Source organism: Lepidochelys kempii, chromosome 13 (genome assembly GCF_965140285.1).
Source record: "Lepidochelys kempii isolate rLepKem1 chromosome 13, rLepKem1.hap1, whole genome shotgun sequence".
NCBI classification, from domain to species: Eukaryota; Metazoa; Chordata; order Testudines; family Cheloniidae; genus Lepidochelys; species Lepidochelys kempii.
Genome location: NC_136392.1, coordinates 14,084,054 through 14,103,276, shown reverse-complemented (window position 1 = coordinate 14,103,276; position 19,223 = coordinate 14,084,054). Strand labels below are relative to the sequence as shown.

At 41.3% G+C, this 19,223-nt stretch overlaps 1 protein-coding gene across 5 annotated transcripts in view; it reads left to right on the top strand.

Moving 5' to 3' along the window:
- Window positions 1-1,195: 1,195 nt before the first annotated feature.
- Window positions 1,196-19,223, top strand: part of DOK5 (docking protein 5) — a 92,053-nt gene continuing 74,025 nt past the window's right edge. For 3 of the 5 annotated variants that reach the window (XR_012154670.2, XR_012154669.2, XM_073309328.1), the window contains exon 1: window positions 1,196-1,583. Coding sequence is in view for 2 of the 5 variants with exons in the window: in XM_073309328.1 (XP_073165429.1) it covers window positions 1,518-1,583 (66 nt within the window). In the remaining 3 variants the exon portion in view is untranslated. The remainder of the gene's footprint in view (window positions 1,584-19,223) is intronic. The other 2 variants (XR_012154671.2, XM_073309327.2) reach the window with 1 other exon arrangement.

Genomic DNA, 19,223 nt, shown 5'->3' with positions numbered 1-19,223 from the left:
AGAAAACCACACCACTTGTCCCGAGAATTGCAGGACAGCCCATTATTGAGCACTGGTCCTTTCTTACTTGGCTCTTAAACTTAGCACAGAACACACACACACACACACACACACAAAGGAGGCTAAGAACCTGATCCAATGCACATTGGAGTCTTTTTGTTCTCTCCAGTGGAGTTTAAATCAGGCCCCAAAATAGCATGTCAGTTTATACTCAGGGAATTATACATACATGTTGAAAGATTGTAGGACAGTATCACTTTTAGTGGTTTTAAGGGCAACGTGCAATTTTTTTTCTCCCAATAAATGACTTGGGGGGGGTGTGGGGGTGGATGTGGGCTTGTCCGTGGCTTAATGTGTGACATGTCAGGGTATGATGGTGCAGTGCACTAGCTTGCTGTGCACCATGTTGATGTGTGGACCCTGATACTGGGCATGAAAAGTTCTGCAGCGTGCTTTGACATACTGTGACCTGTTTCAAACAGCAGTATGTCAAAGCATACTCCAGAACTTTTATCTAAAGTATCTTGTTCCATGTGGTCAGAGTGCTATAGATGTACACCTGAGCTCACCACCCTGCCCCCTCTCCACCTCTTCCCCCCAAGGTAACCAGACTTTTGGTGGCCGGTCAGTATATCTCACCAGACACTGCCTGGGTTCCCTTTTTGACTGAACTTTCCAGTCAAAAACTGGGCAACCCTAATGAGGGCACCCGGACACAGCAGCCAAAAACCACACTGTCCAGGTAAAACCTGGATGGGTGGCAAGCCTATGGCCAACCCTATAAAAGGGGAAAAGAGAGACTGAAACATGGGTAATGAGAAGGGGTGAACACAACTGAGAGGCTGGTGAAAGAAGGGAACAGACAGAAGGAACTGGGACAGCTGCCACAGAACATAGAAAAATAAGGGTGGAGAAGACAGGTAGAAAAGAGTGGAGGAAATAAAAAGGACGAGTAAAAAGCACTGGAAGGAAAGCTAAGTCACTCCAGAGCGTGTGTATATATTTAAAGGGGCTGGACAGAACATACAGGGAACGGGAGAAACTCACAAAGCAGCAACATCTTTCAGCCAGCCCTATTCCACCAGTCTCTCGCTCACCCCCGCGCTCATTGTCTCTCTGGCATCGAACATAATTCTCCCTGGGATCCCCCCCAACTTTCCGGTGCTTCTCCCCGCGCACAGCCAGGACGGTTGCTTCTCCAGGTGCAGCCTCCGCTAGGTGGGCTGGCCTGGGGGCTTTCTGCCCCGCTAGGGAGTAAGGCAGAGGGCGGATCCCGCTGTTCTGCCAGAGGAGAGGCGCTGAGCTCATTGCACTTCCCAGGCAGCTGCAGCCGCCAGCGCTGTCAGCTGGTGCAGAAGGGTCTTCTAGCCTCTCTTCCTCCCTCTCCCAAGTGGATTAAAACTCTTGCCGCTGAGTTTCTGGGTCAGGAGGATTATTCCAAGTGATGTGGGCTTGGTGAATCATTTCAGCCACAGACTGGCTTCAACTTGGGCGAGCAGCTCCTCCCCACAAAAAGGATGGCTTCCAATTTTAATGACATAGTGAAGCAAGGGTATGTAAAGATTAGGAGCAGACGTTTAGGTGTAAGTATTTGTGCTTTCCCTTTCTGTTTGTTTGCTCTTTTTTTCCTTTTGGTTGTTCGGTGTGACATGCCTTAGCATTCTTGTGGGCCAGGGCTGCAGACAGCATGCGTGAGGGCTCCCATTGTTATTTCTTTTGCAAGCTGCTCGGTGGCTGTCTCGCGGGGGGGGACGACGTTGCCTTTTCTTTTTGTAAAGTGTGAGCTTGGGTGCTAGGGAAACGTCGGTTCCCTGCGTCCCCCAATTCAGATCGCTACTGTGTCCTTTGCGCACAACAAATATAGAAACAGCTCGAGGTGCAGCGCAATAGGCTGCTCTCTGAACAGATGCACTTCGTTTTTTTGGAAAGGGCAGACCTGAACTTGGATTCGGTTCTGCTCAGGAACACGAGCAAGATCTCCGTTGCCAAAGGGCTCTCGCTCACTCAGCTTTGCACTTGAGCTGCAAGCCTTTCGGTAGCAGGGACGGTGGATCAGAGTCTGACCGTAACATGCAGCTACAAAAGAATCTGAACTGGGAAGATAGCTTCTGAAATACGGGGTGGGGTTGGCTTTCCCTGACTTCTTTTAAACCACATGTGTGTTTTGGGCAGTTGTTGAGAATCACTGGGGGCAGGAAGCAGTAATAAATGTGGAGGGGTGTTAACTAACATTTTCATTAGGATGATGGCGGAAGGCCTGTGTGACTGATTTTTGATGTACAGGGAGAAACTCAGGAAAATTAATCGTAATTAACTAAAGGTGTGAATTTAGTGGATTAGTTAACTCCCATTAAACCTTTGTGTGGATGCTCTTACTCATAATAAAAGTGGCCTTAATTCAGTTTTTTAATCATTAAGGCCACTTTAATTCTTAGACAGAAACCCATCCACACAAGAGTTTACTAAGCCACTTTAAATTCACCCCCTTGGTTAATTAGGATTAATTTTCCTGAATGTCCTTATGTAGACAAGATCTTGCTTCCTGCAATGCAAACCTGTGCCTTTTGAATTCAGTAAAATTTGTGGCTGTCAAAACCATTCATCTCACCTGGGTTTGCGATTGCATCTGCTCTGATGCCATGGGCACTAGGTATTCCTACCAACTGACCATTTACCCAGTAAAAGTTTGCATTTGTGATTTAAAAGCTCTGGTGTGTTGTGGGGCGGGGAGGGAGATTTGTACTAGTCTTAAAACACTCTAAAACTCTCTGCACTGAGTTTGCGGGTGCACAATAGATTTATAATTTCTGATATTTTTTTCTTCTGTCTGCCACTTCCTTTTCTTTTGCAAATATGCATTTGGTTACTATTGTGAAATGTTTATGGATTTAAATGTGGGTGTGATGCATATAATGTAAGCAGGCCAATTCCTTATGGAACATCTTTTGGCTTTCATTCTCCTCTCATGTGATTAATTCCCATTAGCATTATTGAAAATACACTGCTGCTGTCTCTCTTCTGGGTATCAAAGCATGGCAAGCTACCTAAAAGCTACAGTTAATCAGCCTTTCAGGCTGCAAAGCATAGTTCTTATTGTATAAAATATGCAACCTAGTGGGAAGGCAGTTCAAGGTGGGGAGTGGGAGGGTTCTTAGATTTTGGATGTACCTACCCTTTTGTTATGAGAAGTTTAGAATGCCTTCTGGTTTTTGTTGTATGCCAATATGAACAGCATTATTAACTCAGTGACTCTGAATCATTCATAGTTTGAAGCTTTACACTGAGGTTTATCACATGGGAATTTATTTGAAAGATTCTGTGGATCTTCTGTGGATCAAGGTTTTGCTGGCTTATTACAGTTATGATCTTTTTGATCTATATTTACTTGGTATATAAATAGTGTTCTAGAACACTGACACTCAAGGAAGTCTAAAAGGAGAACTTTCCATAAGTGTTGCATGGAGTTTGTACAGTGCAGTCTTCTGACAGCTAAAATATGATACAGCTTGTAATTGCCTCATGTTGATGGAATCTGCGCAATCTGTATAATTAGTCTTGGAAGGATTAGCTTTTTATCGGTAAATGTTGGTAAACATTGATTTCATTGTACATACACAAACCGATGAAAAAATATTTCTCAATAATTGAAATTTACAGGTAGCAAAGTAAGAAAAGTACTGCTTAAGAGCTTATTCGTTTGATTTAAGGATATTTACTTTGTACATTTTAATATGTGATATCAACTTGTGCTTTAACAGTGATAAAGCTATAACTTTTTGAATCTCAACATCTACTGTCATAAAAAAATTGACACCTTCTCATCCCCATAGTTTCCCCCCCAACTGCAGAAAATTTAAATTGATAACAAAAATTTTTTTCAAAATAAATATAGGTATTATCCATTGAAATGATTAAAAATCTAATTCTGCCAAGTATATGTATAATATATACAGTAGCCATGACCCTTCGAATAGAGGAATTTCATTTTGAGCATTCTCTGACAGACTTACTGGGCTCAATTCATCTCAGGTGGAACTCTATGACAGCCTTGCATCCAGACCCTTATTATGGGTAACTTTTATTGTATTTATCAATACTGGGGAGGGGGAAAACACTTGTAAAGCAGAGGAAAATGAACACAGTGTACATAATTTCCCATTGAAACAAACAAGGAGTATACCATGCAGTTCACAACAGGTAAATAAACAGACCAAACTTCCAAACAGCAGATAACTATAGAAGATGTGCCGGAGAAGGTGGATGGGCATGTAAGCAAGCCCAGTCAGTGGTAGTAAGACAATGTGGAACTTCACTTATCACTAAAAGAAAAGAAGTACTTATGGCACCTTGGAGACTAACCAGTTTATTTGAGCATAAGCTTTAGTGAGCTACAGCTCACTTCATCGGATGCATACACTTATCACTGTAAAACCTTGCAGCTCACTCGTTATGGAAGAGTATTCAGTCCCTATAGTATATAGACTCACATTTTTCTGTCGTTGGTTTATTTAGTTAAGATCCATAGAATTGGAATTAATCTCTTTTTAAAAGGTTCTCTCCTTTACCTAATCTGATTGCCTTTTATTCCAAGTATTAATTATGATTAACCAAGGTAAAATACTTTGCAGTCTACCATCACCAGTTGATGGAAGACAGGACAAACGTGGTGTGGAGAGTGCTCTTCTAGTTTGACACCTTCATAGAGTCAAAAGCTGAACAGGACCAAAATTCGGACGATGACCTAGACTCTAAGTCAAGTACCCACATTTGGACCTAAATTATACCTTTGCTAAGCCACTGACTTTCCAACCCAATGGGGCATAGGTAGTAGGCTTGCTGCAGCTACCAACTGAGGGGGTTACTCCTGTAGCTCAAGTGGCCAAGGTCTGTGCTGAGGAAGTGAGGTCCCTCCTTCAAACTCCACTGATGCCCCACACACATTGCAGTGTGTAATATTCTCTCTAGTACTAGTTCAGGCGGCTAACGCTAGAAATAACCTGGCTTCAGATTTTTCACCACTTGCATTTGCTGTAAATGTCTCCGCTCTACATTGCCAAGATTTCAGATTCCACTTCATTACAGTAATACTTTCAGTAATTATAATTAACATAAGTACTTAAATATAAGACCAGCTTGTGTAGAGAGTGCTGCAGCAGACTAAGGATCAGTACCACACCAACTCGTAGCTCTGAACCAGCACAAACGTACCAGCATAATTCTGCTTCAGCCAGAGCTTTCAATGGGTTGTATTGACTCCTGGAGCTGTCTATTTTAAGTACCTATGACCCCCCATTAATGTAGTATCTGTGCACCTCACAATCTGGGATGGCTTTTATCCTCGCAACACCCATGTGGGGAAGGAAGTGCTATTTTATACCAATACGATACCATCTTACAGATGGGGAATTTAGGCCTAGATCCTCAAAGGTACTTCAGTACTCTGTTCTGCATTGCAGCTCCTAATCCGTAGACAGCCTGCTGTTTAGTGAAACGCACAGCTCCACGTTAGGTGTCCAGGCTCCCCATACAGTGCTTGGGGAGAGTTAGGCACCTAAGGAAAGGATCTTCAGAAGGCAGCAACCTGAGTGGGGAGCCACCGCAGGTAGCTAGAAGGGAAATGCTGAAGAGAGAGAGAGAGGCTTAGGCACCAGACTGGGCCAGAGACTGGGGCCTTTTTTTGCTCAGGATCCTCTCCTGGAGTCAGGTGCCTATGTCAGGTCAGATAACTCATGCTTCAGCAGCCAAAACAGAGACCTTTGAGAGAGAACTTCACCCCCTGCCAATACCCTGATGGGTAGGACACTGATTCAGAGCAGGGATTTAAACCAAGGGCTCCCCCATCTGGGGTGAGTACTCTAACCACAGTCAGTCTCTCTCTGGCCTACTGACAATTTATGCGAAGTGGAACAGCTTTAACAGGAGGGATTGAGAGAGATTCACCCTGGACTAATCAATAACTTGATGGCTGGGGCACTCACCTGGGATGGGGGAAACCTCTGTTTGAGTCCCTGCTCCTAATCAGGGATTTGAATCTGGGTATCCCCTTCCCAGATGAATACCCTAATGTCTAGATTGGCTACTTGCAAGGGATGATGGTCTCTCTAAACCAGAGGGGAAGAGGTCTTAGTTTCAGACGTTCACATGAGCAGAGTTCTGTCAATAAATTCCTGTCCTGCTTGGTTTTTATGCTGTGCTGCCCTTCTGCCTATTGGTGTCCTGCATCTGGCTCTTTTGCAAGAGGTATTTGATCCTAGGTGCATTCAGACTGGGCCTGCTGGTGAGACAGGCATTCCCTTGTATACTTTGAGAATCTTGCTTTGGAGCCTCTGAGCAGCTTGTTAGCTATGGGGAAACACCAGCAATTTGGCATTCAGAAAACTGCCTACCAGTGTAAAGTTTGCTGCCCGCAAAGTTAATCAACAGCTGAGTGGTGGCTTTGAGAATATAAGCGGCACCTAAATAGTGGATTTAGGCGCCTAAAAGAACAGATAATCCTGGATCCTTAGATACCTATATAACTGGGGCAGGAGGTCTGTGGTGGAAGCAGGGACTTGAATCCAGGTCTTGAGAGATCTGGGCTAGTGTCCTGACCACTGGACAATCCTTTCTCTAGATGAGGATATAGTACATCAAATTATCACTTTCCATATATTGTGGGATGCAGCAGGCAATCCCTCTAATCTTGTCATAGTGAAACCAGTAAATACAAACTGCTCAGCACTTGCAACTGGGCCCAGATTTCCACTTCCATATCATTTAGGTGCCTACACAGGAGATGAGCTCTTTGAAAATCTGGCCCACGAGTAACTTGGCACATTTTGTGGAAAGTCACATTAAGTTCAGTGGGGCTACTCATGTGCTCAACTATCAGTAGGATTGCGTCCTTAGTTTGTTTTATTTTACAGAAAGACACAGTCTAGATGAAAAAAAGGGCCTCTTCTCTTCTTTCCATATGTTTATGGTTATGATATAGGTCTTGTAGTTCACTCAAGCATGCCTTATTGACTAGCAGTGATCTAAGTTAATTTGGAAGTGGGTGGTTACACTCCAGTATTATCCAATCCCGCTTTATTTTAATGATTTCTAGCTTGGTGTGTTTGACTACAGCAGGGGTAGGCAACCTATGGCATGCATGCCAAAGGCAGCACGCAAGCTGATTTTCAGTGGCACTCACACTGCCCGGGTCCTGGCCACTGGTCTGGGGGGCTCTGCGTTTTAATTTAATTTTAAATGAAGCTTCTTAAAGATTTTTAAAACCTTATTTACTTTACGAACAATAGTTTAGTTGTATATTATAGACTTATAGAAAGAGACCTTCTAAAAACGTTAAAATGTATTACTGGCACGCGAAACCTTAAATTAGAGTGAATAAATGAAGACTCGGCCCACCACTTCTGAAAGGTTGCCGACCCCTGGACTACAGGTGTATTTTCCTGATGTATTCTGGAGTTAGGTTGGAGAGGTAAAATACATCAGTAGATGTGTAGTGACACATCTTCTTGCTTTTCTCTTCACAATAATAAGTTACGAGTGCTATTTTTATGGATACAGGGTTGAGTCACCAGGTTCTACTGTGTTCTAATCCTGACTGAGACACTCAGTCTATGGCCTTGAGCAAGTTACTTCAGCGTTCCATCTTGGTGAGTCTTGCTGGCTAAAGTAAGACTCTCACCCAGTTCTCCTTAGCAGAGGTTGGTGCTGGTTGTATTGAGCCATGTGCAGGTTGAAGGGCAGGGAGGAGTGGGAGGTGAGCAGATACTGGTAAAATTCCTCAGGAATAGAGCTAGCTGAAAATTTTTCTGAAATGATATTTGTGTGGCAAAATAGGGTTTAGCTGAAAACATCAGTATTTTTCATGGAGAAACTTCTATTTTTCATTTTTTTGTTTTGTTTTCTAACTTTATTTTGAAACAAAATTTCAAGGGGGGGAAACCATTGTTTAAAATGTGGGGTTAATCTCACTTTCTGATCGTTTTCTAACTGGGAAAAGGTGAGGGAATAGTAAGTGTGCGGTGGTGGGGAGGGGAGATAATTTTAAAACCACAAATAAAACTTTCAATTCAGGATTTAGTGTGGAAAAGTTTAGTGGGGAAAACATCCTTGTTTTGTGAACAGCTGTCTGAGGACTCGTTCCAAAGTGGCAAGGATTCCATCACTCTGTGGTGAGATAGAAGATAGAGAAGTGGTCTAATGTTTTTCTCCAACAAACTTGGCACATGTTTAATCAGTGAATCGACTCTTCAGGCCAGATTCTGTGCCTAGTTTCTCCACTGTAAATCTGGCCTAATTCCATCCTGAGGAAAAATGGGAGCAGAGTTTTGACTGTACAAATTCTCTTAAGTGCTGACATTTCTAAAATTTCATAAAATAAGTTAGATCTTACATGAGTATAAGGGATAGCAAACAGATCACCTAGCAAATAAACAAAAACACAACCTAAGCTTAATATACTAGATAGATTAGATATGAGTTAGCAGATTCTCACCCTGGGAAATGATACAAGCAGGCTGCATATTCTTAAGGCACAAGCTGCATTAGCTTTACAATTTGGGTTTCAGTTCAGTCTTTGTTCCTCAGGTGTTTCCAGGAGTCTTTGTGTGTGGGGAGTGAAGAACCACAGATGATGTCACTCCCTGCCTTATATAGTTTTTGCATATGGTGGGAACAATTTGTTCCAAAGCTTGGTTCCCAGACTAGTCTGTGGAAAAATACTGACATCCCAAAATGGAGTCCAGTGTCATGTGGCCTGGTCACATGTCCTTGTAGAGTCATAGCAACCATCACTCAGACTGTCTGTAGTGTTCTCAGGAAGGCTCAGCAGGTGGGAGATAAGCTTCTCCTAGAGCCTATTGTTCTTTCTAATGGCCCATTTCCCTGAATAGGCCCTTCCTCACCCACTTTCTAGATTGAAAGCATCTTGTCTAGTGGGCATTATCCAAGTGTAACTACATTTGAAGTACAGATACATAGTCAATATTCATAGCTTCAGATACAAAAATGATACATGCATACATACAGGATAATCATATTCAGCAAACCATAACTTTTCCAATGACACCTCACATGACTTATCTTGCATAAACTACATCATAATTATGCTATAATCATATTGTAATAATATCACTATGAAGAATATGGAGTGCAGCATCACAGTGGGATGCTGTCTCATTAAATAAGGCCTGCCCCTTACTTTTCATACATTTGTGTGTGTGGTTCTTTACTCCCTTGAAATGTAGGTGGTCACCCTACTGCCTGGAGACATGCATTCAAATTACCATATCAGATTGGACCAGCAAGTCTGGCATTTAATATAAATAATTGATCATGACAACAGCAAATCTTTGTGGAATAAGATTCCTCTTGTACTTGGGTGACATGAGGAATACAGGAGGTGCCAGTCAGGTTACACTGAAACTGTTCTTGCTCTCTCATTTATCCTTCTGAAAAAAAGGTTTTCTGTCTTGCCACTGAATAAGCCAAACCAGAAAAAAATTAATGAAAACTTTTCAGGTTTTTTTGACGGCTGTAGAGCTGACCAATGGCTCAACTTTTTTTGAAATAATAAAAGTAATCTTTTAAATATTAATAATGGTTGGGACTTTATTGCCATTGACTTTTTTAACATGCAAGGTGCTCAGGTATAGCAGTGATAGACAGCAGTATAATTCTCTAAAATAGGACTGTAATATATACAGCAAAGGCCAAGTCCTTATATCAAGCTATGGTCCATCTGGGACTGGGGTGGGAGAAGTAGCTGTAAGCCATGTTTCTGCTCCCCTAACGCAGGTGATGGCTGGGGTCCAGAGCACCTGATGTGAAGGGTGGCAGGAGCATTTCTCTAAGGATTGCTGGATCACAGGATGACCTTTATGTTTCTGGGGGGCAGGGAGTGGGTGGTGTAGAGCTAGCTATGTCAGTTTTATGTCCCTCCAGGATTTTCACAGTACTAGGGAATTCCCATCTGCCTTGTTAGGGCATCTCTTCAGCTACTTTGTGCTGCTTGAGAAACTAGCCCAAAGACTCCTTTGTTCAAGATCCACATTAGCATCATGAAATATCAGAGTTTATATACATTTGGTTGTTGGGTTGAGTGTTTGCTTTGACTGTTGCCATTGGTTTCCGTTTGCCTTTAATCACTGGACAAGACTATATCCAATAATGGAAATACCCTATATTCATTCTACTTTTAACAGCTGCTTCATAACCCTGAGAGACTACTTGTGTTGGCTGCTGGTGGGTGGATGTATAATTTGTAAATTCAGATTGTGTACTTCCCTGAATTTTGTGAGATTTGTAAACTGACCAGATTCTGTGACAACTCTAGACTTGCTTGATTTACAGTATCATAATGAAGGAAAACTTGCCCAGCTTAAAGACTAGTTGTCACTAGAGATTTAGGAAAAATTAAAAATTATTAATCTTCTTTAAATACCATGGGAAATACTGTAGAGCACTTCAGTATGTATGCAAGATAAGAAGGCCCATATGTTAGATGAGGATGTATTAGTGATGAAATTTGATTCAGAGAAAAGGCTAGTTATTAAAATCAGCTTTGACTGTCTCGTATATCTTGAGGCCAAATGTATATTATTTCAATTCTAGAGCAGTATATACACAGACAAGTGTGTGTGAATCACTTGTGATTCTAAATGCTTTGGTCATCTTTGCCATTCAGCCTAATGTATTTGCGTTGTAATGTTTCTTTAATGTCTACAAGAGAAGAGATTTTTTGCTGGAAAATATATACAGTTCACTAATCAGCTACATGGTATGGTTTCAAGCCAAAGAACATCCTGCAATTGAAAATACTGTGTAGCACTTTTAAAACCTTAATGGATAACTATAAAGAAAACTGCTACTATAATATATGTAATATCTGGTTTTATAAAATTATTTTTTGCATTGTATCAAAAGGGTAGATGGAGATTAGAGGGCAAATCATCAAGTACCATAAACTGTCATAACTCCATGAAATCCAATAGAGCTATGATACCTTACAGCAGCCAAGGATCTGCACCTAGAAACCTGTGGACTGGTGCACTTCATCCTATGATATACCAAGACACGGCATGTAAGAAAACCAGATGCTTATTCCCTTAATGCGGGGTCTGTCGAGCAATAGGAACACAATCTGCTTCTTGTAGCTATGTTTTCGCACCAGTATTTACCTTGACCAAACCTTTTTCCTGAGTGCTCAGTGGAAGTTTGTTCTGAGAGTCTTGTGAAATCTACCACCTCTGCACTTGCTAGGCCATTCACTGAGTTGTTCTCACAGTTACCATGTACCTGTCAGTGTTTGTAATGATTAAATCCAGAATCACCACATTCTGTTTGCATCTCTCAGCTGTAGTCCCATCTGCTGAAGGGACACCTCTGCTGTGTGAAGAAAGATCCACCTTCCATATTGTTAGAAAGTGGATCCTTCTTTGGGAGTCTGACTGAGATCCTCAGAAGTATTTAAGCGCCTAACCTCCATAGGTCTCCTCCCATGTCACTGCTTTCCTAAACTAGAGCATTGGGGTAGCCAGTTCAGAGGTGGGATTGCCCTACAAACTACCATTATGAGCAGTCAGCTCGCTTTATCTCTGACTCACTAACTGTGATGTCTAGAGACTAGTTCGTAGAGATGAGTTCTGAGAACTGGTCTTGCAGAAGGGACAGCCCCAATGTTTAGTCCACTTTTAAAATATCAGTTGTATAGTCGGTGCTTCAGATCCAAAATTTAACTTCCCAAATAGGTTTAGGTAAATTTCAAAATGAATTACATACAGTTCCAATTACAAGGTTGGCCTTGTGTAGACACTTTGAACACAGCCCTCAGGCACCTAAATGTACAAGTGGCTAGGCCTTCAAAGGAGGTCAGCACCCTGCAGCTCCCATTCTTGTCCATAGGAGCTGCTGGGTGTTGAATGGTCTTGGAAAATCTGGCCACTTCATTTGGGTGCCTAAGGGGAAGCTGAGCTTTCAAAAAATCCAGGCTCAAGGGTGAGTGCCCAACACTTTCAAAAGCTTGATTTATTAATGAAGAGGCTAAATCTTCAAAAGACTCAGTGCTCTCATTGAGAACAAAGGGGACTGTAGATGGTAAACACTTGGGTGCCTAGGTAAGAGCTGTTGGGTACTTGGCTCTGTAGAAAATCTAGACCGTCTTGTTTTATTTTTTGCCAGGGGAGAGAGGTGGGCAAAAACTTCCCACTATTCCAGCTCCATCAGTGATAACACTAGAGTAAAAAAGGCTCCTGTGGTGCAATTATCTTAATCATCATGTCCCCTAATCTGGATCAGAGCTAGTCTAAACAAACATTGGGTGAAATCCTGGCTCCCAGTGTCCTGGGAAATCCTGGCTCCCAATGATGTCCCAATGTTAAAAATGCTGGTGATTGCAATAGCGTTTGTCTACACAACATCTCCCACTACTACAGTCACGGGTAGAGATGCAACAATGGGAATTTTTTTTGCTTCTAGTGCAGACAAGATCACTGAGGACTAAATTGGATCCATGCATGGCTGTGCTTTCCCTTTGTCAAAAGAGGTGGACCATATTCCTCTCCCAGAGACCTGCAGCCACCCTTTTCATTGTTGTGACTACAGCCTAGGTTTAAAGAATTGTGGCTCTGCACTCAAATGCTGTTCTGGGAATTTGGTTTTTGAGTGAGATGAGGGTGGGGGGAGGGAAAGCTGATTTTCTTAACTGTCTATCACTTACTGATAGCTAATTTCTAGGAAGCATTTGTGTAATAGGTGGAGTAACATGAAATGCTCTGAATGCCAGATGTTTCTGGTTTGATTAAAGATTCAAAAGGAAGAGGAGTTCCCCAGGCTTCTGGACGGTTTAACTAGACTGATGTGTTACCCACAGGATTACAGATTCTTCTTTTATCAGACTTGCATGGTACTGTGAGGCTAATGTCATCTTAAAAACCAACACAAAAATGTCGCCTAAAAACTGACAGATGCATATTTTTAGCATGTGCTAATTGACTGTGTTGAACCTGGAATTTACCAACAAATCTCAGCCACACGGGCTAAATGCTAGATTTAAAAAATGTGGGCTGTACAACAATTTCATTTTGCTATGAGCCCCTTAGAAAATAAATTGTCACTGTTGTTGCTATTTAGTTCTTAGATTGCACTAGAGCTAGCCTGGAAACATTTTTGTTCCAATTAAAAAGAATTGATGGATCTCAACATTTTATATTAAAAGTCTTGGGGTTTTCATGAAAAATCCAAAAAAGTGAAGTGGGGGTGGTGGAGACAGACTTTTTTAAGGTGAAATTTTTCAGTTATCAAACTGAAATTTGCAGGTTTCTGTTTTTGACACCATTAAAATTTCTCAAATAGAGAGTTCCTTTTTGATTGGGTGGGGGGAAACATTATTCTTTTGGGGATTTTTTTTTTTTCAAATGAAATTTTTTGACCAGTTCTCTGCGGTGCACTTTGTGTCCTTGGCATCTTATGAAAAATAGACCTAATCCTGGAAGTTCAATGTGAGTGGACTCCTGTGTAATGGGGAACAAAATGCAAGTTTGGGGTCAAAGTGTAAGAAAATTCATGCCCTCACAATCATACCAGATAGTTATGACTTAAACTTTAAGCTGTGAAGACTGAGTCAAAGGAGATGAGTGCTGGAAAAGTTAAGAACCTCAACCTGCAATATGTTAAACTTGTTGAGTGATCATATTTTTAGCAAATTATAAAATGTAAATGTTGGAACAAACCTACAGCTATCAGGGATTTCATGCCACTTAGTATGTCCCAGTGACAGCAGGGATAGAACTCAGAACTTTGTGCCGTAAAATCACAGGCCTCCAACCATTTAACCCTCCTCCATATTCATGGGATAATGTTGTACCCTGTGAATGTATATATGTTGCGATAACTCATGAACTAGAGGCCGTCCAACTATGTTTTTTTAGGACATTGTCACCTAGGCACAGATACACAATTCAGCCAAAAAAGAAATACAGAAAAAATATTTTTCATGCTATCAAAAAAGTACGTGGTGGTACAAATGTACCCCAAATATGTTACACTATATTGTATTTTTAGTAGTTCTGTGTACGTTTGCTTCTAGTCAGAGTATCTTGTGTTGCAATAGTGGTAACTACGTATCCCCTACTAAGCAAGCTGTTTATTTGACATAAATGTAGTTTGCACATGCTAATAGATAATGTATTTGTGGGGTAATGTTGTACCCCACAAACATACATGTTGTGATAACTCATGAACTAGTGGCCATCCAACTATGCCGCTTTAGGACATTGCATATGCTTATTGATGATGGTGCATTGCAGTACAAGTGGTGGCTTCATACAGTTGCCTTAAGGTAGAAGCGGCAAAGAGTCCTGTGACACCTTATAGACTAACAGGCGTATTGGAGCATAAGCTTTCGTGGGTGAATACCCACTTCGTCGGATGCACAAAAGCTTATGCTCCCATACGTCTGTTAGTCTATAAGGTGCCACAGGACTCTTAGTCTGGATCTGTAAAAGTGGCAAACACGGCTACTCCTCTGATACTTAAGGTAGAAAATACTCCAAGGAGATATGAAAATTGCATCTAGGCACACCTGGAATGAGAGTCCTGCTAGTTCTTTCAATTTGCTAGTTAAATTATTATTATTTTTTTTTGCTTAGAATAGTGGCTTTTAAAAATATTTTAAGTTTCTGAATGCATTTGGGGTACAAACTTCCCTCATGACACAGTTAATGTAAATTTTTTCTTGACAATGAATGAAGATTAAACTGAAGAAATCTCCTTTTGTGGATAGTGGTATAAATCCTATGGCACAGCTGAGCAGGGTTGATTCCATTTGGTAAAGGGCGGTGGGTAGGCACGCACACTAGCCAGTTCATTCCAATATTGCTGTAGGACATTGTTAGGGTGACTTATTTGGAGATTAAGAGGACAGTAATTATGTGACTGCCACCATTTTGGCCAACATGAGAATTGAACAGGGCGCCTTCAGAACTAAAACCATGCATTGCCACAGATTGAGATGAAGGTAGCCTGCTATGTGAGAGCTGTAACAGTCTCCTATCATCTGTGGACTGGAGACGGAGTAGGACATATAACATCCTGACCATTGGGTTACAGTTGCAAACTGATGATTACATTACATTTTATGACATAAATTAATAGGATGGTATTTTGTTTTCAACCTCAAGCACTGGCCCTGTGAATTGTCCAGGGTTATTGTTTGCAGGAGTTCAGGGGAACCTGTTTCTCTTCACATGGTTCTCACGACATGATTTTTCAATTTGTGATTTTAAATTATTACCCCAAACTAAAATAATCTAAGTGTCACACAGCTTCCTCTTGAAATCACTAAGAGTCTAGATGGATGTGACTGTGGTCACTCAAAATCTGACCTGGGTACATTGGAGGTTTGCATAGTGCAGGAGTTTCTGGAGTGTAATGAAACCTTAATCAGGTGAGTTGCACCTAGTTCCCAGTTCTGTTTAAAATTTCATAGCTCCTCGAGGTCACTAGTTCTGAGCCTCCTAATGTCACACATGGTTGTGCTGTTAGTTTATACGGTCACGGTTACCATTAGTAGCATCTGAAAGGCTGATGGTAAAGAAAGGTAAAAGATGTTGGTAATAACCTCATAAGCAAAGGATTCTGAAAAAAGCTCTCTGTTTGCCAGCTAACATGTAGATCTGAAATGAAGAATTTCTAGATATACCTTCTTTATGATTGTCTAAAGATGGAGGATTGTGTAGAAGACTTTTACGCTATGGTGCATGTAAAAAGCCAACAATGAAGCAGGCATTTGTCTCTCTGTGTGTGTGTGTGTGTGTGTGTGTGACACACACACAGACACACACAAATGCCTGCTTCATTGTTGGCTTTTTATATGCACCATAAAATATATATTTTAGAATAGGAATTACTAATTTTTCTAGGTATCTTTCAGCATGTGTTTCAGACTGAGTTGAGTCCCCCATATTTCTCTGAGTTTTCATTATTTTGATATTTTGTAAAATTGGCAGTAATTCCAAATGTTGGCTCTTCCCCCCCCCGCATAAACTAAAAAGACTCCCAAATGAACGGAGGGGGAGAGAGAGAAAGTGTATGTGTGTGTTAGCAGTGTTTGGGGGAGAGGCTTTCTGATTTTAAAAATCCCAAAACAAGAACACCTGATTTAAGGTGCTTTTTAATCTCAGGGATTCAAAGTAACTCACGGTGCCCTGTACAGCAGTGAATATATAATCAGTGATTGTGCATGATGTTTAATAAGGACAGTATTGATGGAGAATAATGGAATGGATGAAAATCCTTCATCTTTCTTTGTACAAAAGAGAGAGTAAACAGTAGAAAATGGCCAAAGAAAACCACACTCTGTTGTGAGCGAAGTTGATCCTTCACTATCCTGGAAAGCCACCAGCCAGTGTAACTAACCTTTATATAGTCTAAGGCCAGGTCCTCAGCTGGTGTAAATTGGCATAGCTCCACTGAAGTCAATGGAACTATCTCTCTATATAATATAGACCTGCCAGCTATATATGTCTTTAGTGCCAGTGAAACATCTTGGGGGAAATAACAGATGGAGGGTGTGCGATAACTAAGGCTGACATGTTGATTTTATTTCTATAGTTTTAGATACATTATGAGAGTTAATGGACTAATTTTGTAATTTTTTTGCCTCAGTTCATCAGGTGCTGTCAGAAATATCACTGGAGTCCCAGGCTATCAATGAATTTGACTTTATTTCCTATACTGAAGTAACATAATTTGTTTTAATTAAAAATATTGATGGGTAGAATGACTGTGGCATTTTTCTCACTACAGCAGATGAAATTGCCCCTTTACCTAGCATGTTATGTTCATCTGGGGAACAATACAATCTCCATTGTCAGCAAAGGAAAAATTAGTTTTAGTGCTCTCACTTATTTAGGTAAAGAATCTGCAAGAAGCAAAAGATAAAGAAGCTGCAAATTGATTATACTGAAATAATTAATGTCTGTATTTTGTGTGCTGCTGAACTGCACTTACAGTACAATAGCAACCAAAGGCACTTCTTGCCACACTGTGTTCACATGGCAAAGTACCTGTTATTTTTTTCCTCTCTGTTCAGCCAAATAATGCAATTTGCTGTGTGATGTGAAGACAATGAAGTAAGTGTTGTGTGTATGTGTCATAGTCTGTGGGCCTGATTCTAATCTCATACCCCTGTAAATCAGGAGTAACTCCATGGAAGTTAACTGCTTTTACACTGGTATAATTCCATCTAAATGAAATTGGAGTCAGGCTCTAAGCATCTAGTTCTGAAATATCTGAATTACCCCATTTATGTCCTAGTAGGACCAATTTATTCTCCTAAATTGAGATGCATGCAGTTTACATTATCTGGATATTTCAGATGAGACCTAAAAACTGAACCTTTGTGTAATAGTTCCCAAATTAGCTGCACCTCAGACACCCTCATGGTCTCTATGAGGGCACCCCATTTAAGTCTCAAGCAATCACCTTTTTCATGGTGGAATCTCACGTTCTTCTCCCTCCCTACTAGGGTCCTAGGCAGTAGACTCCTGCAATTCACTGACATAACTTCAGCAGGTCAAAGTTCAGTTTAGCACGTTGGGTGCAATGTTAGGTTACCAGTGACCAGGAAGCTTTCATAAAGCAAAGTGCAGTTCTCCAAAACAAAAGCATTACAGAAGGAGTTTGTTCCTGCAGGAAGCATCCTTTTTCTGACGGATTTAACCAGGAATACAATCACTAGCCAGCACATAGAGAGGGAGACCATTCAGACATGTATCATTTATAAAGAGAGTGCTGTTTTCATAGCATTGCATCTGTCACACTCTGTAACCTGCCTGGACACTGAAGCCTCCAAAGTATTGTTTGTAAATTGGTCTCTGCCTTTTTGGCCAAAATTTTTTCTCCTTGAGGTCTGGCTTGCTGCTGCCCCTCTTGTTCCAGAAGTGACTGGAGTTCAATGCTGAGAAAAGGAGGTAGGCACCTAACTCCCATTTCAGTATGATTTTGGAGCCTAAGGAAGTTAGACATCTTTGAAAGTGCCAGCCCAAACGCACTGGGGATATTTAGGATGGAAGGTGCAGTGACACTGCATCCCATATTCTTCACCGTGATGTTATGATGATATGACTATGGCATAATTCAAGATAGGTCATGTGAGGTGTCATAGGAAAGGGTATGGTTTACTGAATATGATTATCCTATCTCTATATATGTATCATTTGTGTATCAGAAGCTAGGAATATTGACTATATATCTGTATTACAAATGTGTTTACACCTGGGGAATGCTGACTAGGCAAAAGATGCTCAGTCTGGATGGATGGCTGGGAAGGGCCCATTCAGGTTGATGAGCATTTTAGGAGAAAACAATAGGTCTTGGAAGAAATTAATCTCCCACCAGGAAGCCTTCCTGAGGATACCGTACAGAGGGTTTGACTCATGACTGCTATGACACAACAGTGTCATGTGACCTGGTCACCTGGTGCTGGACTTCATCTTGGAATACCAGTGTTTTTCTACTGATGGGTGTGGGAACCAAGCTTTGAAACAAAGGGTTCCTGCCATATGCAAAACCTATTTAAGGCATGGGAATGACATCATTGTGGTTCTTCACTGACTCCCCACCCCAAAGAAACTCTTGGAAACATCTGAGAAACAAGAACTGAATGGGGGGAGAGAGTGCTGGACCCAGGCTAAAGGGATTTTTAGCCTGTGAAAGGAACACCTGAGTTTCTAAGCTGTAAACAAGTGCAGCTGGCCCCTTAAGAATCTCTGCAGCCTGCCTGAATCATCTCAATTTGCTACTCATATCCAATCTCTTTAGTATATTAAGCTTAGTTTGTGTGTGTTGTTTGTTTGCTAGGTAATCTGCTTTGCTCTGTTTACTATCCCTTATAATCACTTTAAAATCTATCTTTTATAGTTATTAAACTTATTTTTGCTTTGTCTAAAACCAGTGTGTGGGAGTCATAACTCAGGGCAGAAAGCTGTTGCATATCCTTCTCCATATTGAGGGAGGGACTGAATTTCATGAACTTATGCTGTACAGATCCCTGTGTAGCATAATTTTGGATTTACACTCCAGAGGGCGGTGCATGCCTTAGGAACTGGGAGGTGCCCTAGCTGTGCCTTCCCATGCAGAGCTGATCACAGCATCTGTATGTCCTACAGCTAGATGTGTCCCTACCTGTATGTGTGCTGGTAGAGTGCAGGCTGGAGCCTGGGAGAGGGCTTGGC